At 30.2% G+C, this 6,000-nt stretch overlaps 1 protein-coding gene across 5 annotated transcripts in view; it reads left to right on the plus strand.

Annotated features, from left to right (window-relative positions):
• Gbe1 (1,4-alpha-glucan branching enzyme 1) overlaps positions 1-5,124 on the plus strand; it is a 253,379-nt gene extending 248,255 nt beyond the window's left edge. For all 5 annotated transcript variants that reach the window (XM_048803507.1, XM_048803508.1, XM_048803505.1 and 2 more), the window contains one exon: positions 4,396-5,124. In XM_048803507.1, the coding sequence (XP_048659464.1) occupies positions 4,396-4,452 (57 nt within the window). In that variant the 3' untranslated portion in view covers positions 4,453-5,124. The remainder of the gene's footprint in view (positions 1-4,395) is intronic.
• The last annotated feature ends 876 nt before the right edge of the window (positions 5,125-6,000 follow it).

Below are 6,000 nucleotides of genomic sequence, written 5' to 3' on the forward strand. Positions count from 1 at the left end.
AGGCTACTTAACAATAAGAAGTAGATTTGTTTATTTTCATTCTAAATTTGGGGATTCACAATAGACTTGTAGTTTAAATGGGTGGTTTGGCATAGATGTATCTTTCATTGTTCTTCAGTTTTAATTATTGAAAACAATTTATTTGGAATATGACTTTGGCTATATCCAAAATTATGAAAACTTTAGTTTTCCTAACTGAAAAATTTTCAGTTCTCAGCATTTACTTTTTCTTATGTTTCTAAATTAGATGTGATAATATTCATTTCTATATAGAAATAATTATTATTATCAATTTTCTCCTAGCCCTGATACCAAATAATGAATTAAAATAAAATTTATTTTGATTTAGAAAATAATTTATGAACTAAGCATGGATGTGATAACTGAAGTCACTTTAAATGTTAATTTTATTTTTCAAAATTATTTGTAAAGTTTTAAAGCAAAGGTGCAGACTATTAAAAGGTATGATGTGTTTTCCATTGAATGTTTTCATCCTACTATCATTATATATGAACATAGTATTGATAAATTTAACAATTTCTAAGAAAATTTAAAGATGAAATTTTATGGTATTAAACTTTTCCATTTTAAAATTTTGCCTTTGCAAATGTTTGACACTGTGTTTTAAAACTCGTATAATTAATTCTTGCAACTCAATTATGATCCTAGAGAAAAATAACACTTTGCATGGATGAATAACTAAATAGATCACGGTATGATCAGTTACTTTCTTTGCTGTAGTAATGGTTACTGTAATAAGTAAGTCATTAAATTAGTCAAAATAATGGGGTTGATTAACATGCATTTGACTCTCAATAAGTGAATTATTATATTACTATTCTGCTTTCTTTAGACAAGTTGACTATGAATATAATTGTGAAAAATGAAACTCATAGCCATATATTACATTCTCTTTGTTCTTCCTGTGATCCTCACTACAAAATATTTAATGCTGAAAGACTAATAGTAGATATGTTAACAAATATGTATTACTGTAACATGCATGCTAAATGATCTCTTTAAATGTGTATTAGATCTCTAGATATGTGTATTGCTATTAAAAATTGTTTATATTTAATATACTTAATATATTTATTTAAATTTAATATACTTAAATATTTGTTCGTGTTTCTTTCCTCTTTATATGTGTGTCAAAATTTCTAGTTAAAATTATAAAATGAGGGTTATATAGCCAGTATTTAGCCCTAAATATTCAGCACCCTAAATTGTTGAAGTTTGTAATTGTCTCATTTTAAGGATTAGTTCTGATTATCTTTAGTCCTTTAGTATAATTGGTAGTCATTTCCTAACCTCTAAAAAAGTTGATTTACATACTAAGAACCTTAATAAAGAAGATAACTCAAAATTCCATAAATAGGCGTAGTTAAGAAAAATTACTTGCTTGAGGAAATTCTTTCATGTTGTTTATGCCACAAAGGCTCTAGAGCAACATAAACACATTCTGGTAATTAACACTGCAGTGAAAAAAATATAATTACACAATATTCCTGTTAATGATATTATATAATTATCAACTGAAGGTTTTTGAGCAGATAGCATTAAAAGGTCTCTAAGTATGGCTGGAATTGGCATCATAAAGCTCCTTACATTAAATGGCCAACATTGTTTAATGAGAGTTCTTGGAACATTTTTAAACCACTAAATGCCAAGAAATAAAATGTAGTACACATATTGCAAACTTAAATTTCTTATGGCATTTTTTTTTTACTCTTAAATTTGAGCTGGCTAAAATATCACAAGTTCCAAAGAGAGCCGGACTGCTCATGAGTTTTCAGTATCTAGTTTTTATTTATATTGCACTAATAAAATCATTATGAGATGATGAATCAAACAGTAGGTACCATAAATACATAGGATTTAAGGAGGAGCTTGACTGTACTTGTTCTGATATATCACTGTGCCATACACTAAGAAAGACATATCACTATCTTCCCTAGGCCTGATTAATGTGTTTCCTTGCAACTTTATCAGGAAACATGGACTTATCAGAGTCCTTTTACCAGCATTGTGGGACCGTATTTTATCAGAGAAACATTTATAATATAGACAGCAGAAATTTTTGTGTCCATTTTCTGGCACTATGGAGAAGTTTAGATCAGTATTGAACTTAAGTGCTCATGCCAGAATAATTCACAACCATTCTGATTATTACCCGTTGTCCTACCAATTAGTTAAACCCAGTAATCATGAACCTTCAACCTAAATACATAGACTAGACCCCTTAATACATTCATGGAAAATCCCCTTATAAGTTTGCGCAGAGTAAAGGTACATCACTGTCCAAGGTTTTGCCAATTTTGATGGCTTGAGGAAGGAATGGTTTGAATCAGCCTCTTGAATTATTTAATTTCTCCTTTGCTTTTGTCTGTGTTGCTTTTGTCAGAGCTTGATTGTGTAAATATGCCATTCTTTAGACTGGATCATCCTGGATAGTTGGTAATAGTCCTGTTTTGATCATCCATACCTTGACTTTCCCTTTGTTGAAACAACCTTGTAACATCTTATGTATCATAGTCAAAGAACAAATACTGCAGAGAAGGGATGACATTAGCAGTTAGTTTAAAAGTTATAAGACATTAAATACAATGGGTATGTGGCATTGGTTTCCCCACACTTAATGTCTACAAGATATAATATTTACATTTTTGGAAATATTTGATTGCAAATCAGACTGTGAGACATTGAGCTGCACAGTGACTGTTAGCATTTGTGCACAAATGCCATTTTTCTCAAATACCATTTTCAAATCACTGTTACTTTTAATTGAAGATTAAATTAGCTCTTCTCAAACCATTACATTTTTAATGTAATTTTCTTTAAATGTCATCATTTTAAAACTGCCTTAATCTTTGATCTTCAAAAATAACCATTTCTGTTGGTATATCTGAGTTGGGGTTTTTATTTGTTTATTTTGTTTTGTTTTGTTTTTAATGTTGTAAGAATTCTTCACTGCAAAAACCTTAGGAGAAAACATTGTGTTCATTTGCAGAGTTCAGATGCATTGGACATATAAGTCTTATCCAAGGCAAATGAACTCTTCCGTTCTTTCATTTTTTATTTATTTATTTATTTTTTTGCTTTGCATCTTTTATTCTGGTCCTAATCTCCAAAAGACTTTTTATTTTTTTATTCATCAGTTAATGTTTTATTTAAAGATAAAGTGACTATGGTAAAATATTAGCAAACTGAGAAATAGAGATTGTCACAGTGATGACAACCTGTAATGCTTTTACTGTTTACTTTGTTAATAGTTAAATGTTGTTACATAAAGAATAACACATAGATAAGCACCAAAGAGTTCAAATCATTTCTAAATTTTATAAAACTTAAATCATCTGTAGGTACACCAGAAAATATCTTAGAAATACACGCACATTGGTCTACTATTGTTTTCTTATTCATTATATATTCTTTTATTCAACCATTATTGCCAACTACTTTGTCCAATGGCAACTACTTAGTGTGAGAAATTAAAAACCATATGGTCTCTGCCTTTTAAATAGACTTGAAAAAAAATCACAAAATTGTGTTAATGGTTTAGAAAAAAACAAAATGGTGCTATGATTGAAAATAGACAATCTATCATATCTAGGATTGTCAAGAAAGCCTGTTCATGCTGGGATTTTTAAAGATCTAAGAGAGAAAGGAACAAACAAGGACAAGAGTGTTTGGAGCAAATGGCACATTATAGACAAAAATTCAGAAGAAGGGAGGAGTTTGGCATGTTAAAGGAACTGAAAGTATCCCTTGGCTGGAGCTCAGCAGATGAAGGGGAAAGGTGAAAATGAGATGAGCTGAAAAAGCAGATATAGGGAGGAAGGAGCTGAGTCAGCCCTGTGCATGGAATGGAAAAGACATGCATTCTTTTTCAAGTATAATGAAAAGTTCTTACTTGGTTAAATTAATGAGAGGCCAAAATGTTCTTGGGATCCCTTGTGTTACATTTCAGTTTTTGTCTTAAATTTAAAAGACCTAAAAAAGGTGAGTTTATAAATTAAATTATCTTGATGCAAACAATGCTTTGTATATTGCATTTATTTATCTGTATAGATAACATTGTGACCTGCAGGTCAGCCTTCATTCACCACTTAATAATGCCTAAACATGGCAATAAGAGTGTCATTTATGTCATTTGAGTTTTAACCTTGGACTTTTTAAATAATATGGAGCCCTCTAGTGGCCATTGGTTTAAAATAGTCTTACATTGCTGTCAAAACTGTTTAAACTGTGAAATTAAGCCTTCAGAGACCTATTAGAGTTTAAAAATAACTGTAAATTTAGTCAAATGTGAGACTATTATGTATATGTCACTCTGATATAACGACAGCATTTCAACATTCTTTCAATTGCACTGACATGATTCTGTTGACTTAGGTGTACATTCCAAGCCGAGTGGCCCTCATCCTTCAGAATGTGGATCTGCCTAACTGAAGAGGCCTGATTTCAGCTCCACCATATGCATATGTGAGCTTTGTTTGCTTCTTCTGTCACAGAATTTATAATGTATAAGCTTTTCAAAATACAGTTTGTTTAGCCAAATCAGATTGAAATTATTGCATATACCAATATGTATATACAACTTGAAAACAATAGGCGAGGGAGTGTATTTCAAATTTTAAGGATCCAAATTTCCAAGCCATTTGAACAGCTAGAAATCATGTATTAAAAATGTTATACTTTGCATCCAGTTATGTGATCCTTTCTGATTTCAAATTTGAATTATTCATTATGTATAGTTATTTCTATTGAATGTGTACAGATGGATATTTGGTGGCCTTATTTGTTCTAATATCTATTAGCCTAAATTGTGAGGTACTAAGTTTGTTTCTCTGCTTTTACAAATTGTATTAATAAATATTGTAATAATATGTAGTGATAATATAAAATTAAGAATTATATCAAAGATAATGTAAGAAACTTACCTATCAATTTACTCATGCCTTGTATTGCATTAAATTTTATCTTGTTATCTCCTGTTCACATAGTATTTTGGTAGATGCTGATATTCTTAGTCTTTCTGAAGACCTAAAATGGCAATTGTATTATTTCAGCAAACGTCTTTTCCTTTTGATCAATAAAAATAAATTTTCAAGATTGCCTTCACTAGTGTTCGTTTTACTGTATTATTATAAGGAATGATTTGGAATGAATATTAACATTCTTTATTTCAACTCTTGATTTCTTCCTCACTGATTCATTCACATGTGCATCTTGGAATGGGAAGCAAACAATTTTTCTTTCTTTATAAAACATTTTTGTAACTTAAAATTTAACTAGTCCCAATATCTAAGCTACTTTTCAGCTGTGAACGTGAGCACTTTTAGAAACTAAATTAACTTCTCAACTCAGTGGAATACTCCTTTATGACACTGCTCCTCTCTTATTTAAATAGTAGTTCAGTGGTCTCAAATCATTGGTAGGAAATTCATTCATAACTGAGAAATTTAAATGCTCTTATGAGAGGTGATGTATCTAACATTTTTTAAAAGATCAATTTTTCCATTTGCATTAATACTGATTGCTTACTTTTGTTGCTGTTTTTCAGCATGATTATTCATGTTTAATAATGATAATTAGGAGTATTTCATTAAAAACTCCCTCAGTAATGGGCAAGATAAGCACCAGACTTACTTTCGCAGCTAAATATATATCATCCACGTAGCTACTGGTCAAATAGTAGCATTTATAAGACCAATGACAATGCACTCACTTCTACTTTCATTTTCTTGCAATTATGGATAAGAAACAACAGTCATTAGTGCTTTACAATGAAGTACTATAATTTGAGATATATAAACTTTTTGAGTAAAGCTTGGAATACATAGGTCTGAAATTTTTAATTTAATTTCCAAGTAAAATAGTAGTGTGATTTCCTGAAAGAGTCATCTGTGGTGCTTTTCCCATTGTGGGGACTTATTTACATCCTAGTACTGTGTGATCTGTATACTATACCTGCTATTGATAACAACATGGTATGCA

The sequence above is a fragment of the Marmota marmota genome, unplaced genomic scaffold (genome assembly GCF_001458135.2).
Source record: "Marmota marmota marmota unplaced genomic scaffold, marMar, whole genome shotgun sequence".
NCBI classification, from domain to species: Eukaryota; Metazoa; Chordata; class Mammalia; order Rodentia; family Sciuridae; genus Marmota; species Marmota marmota.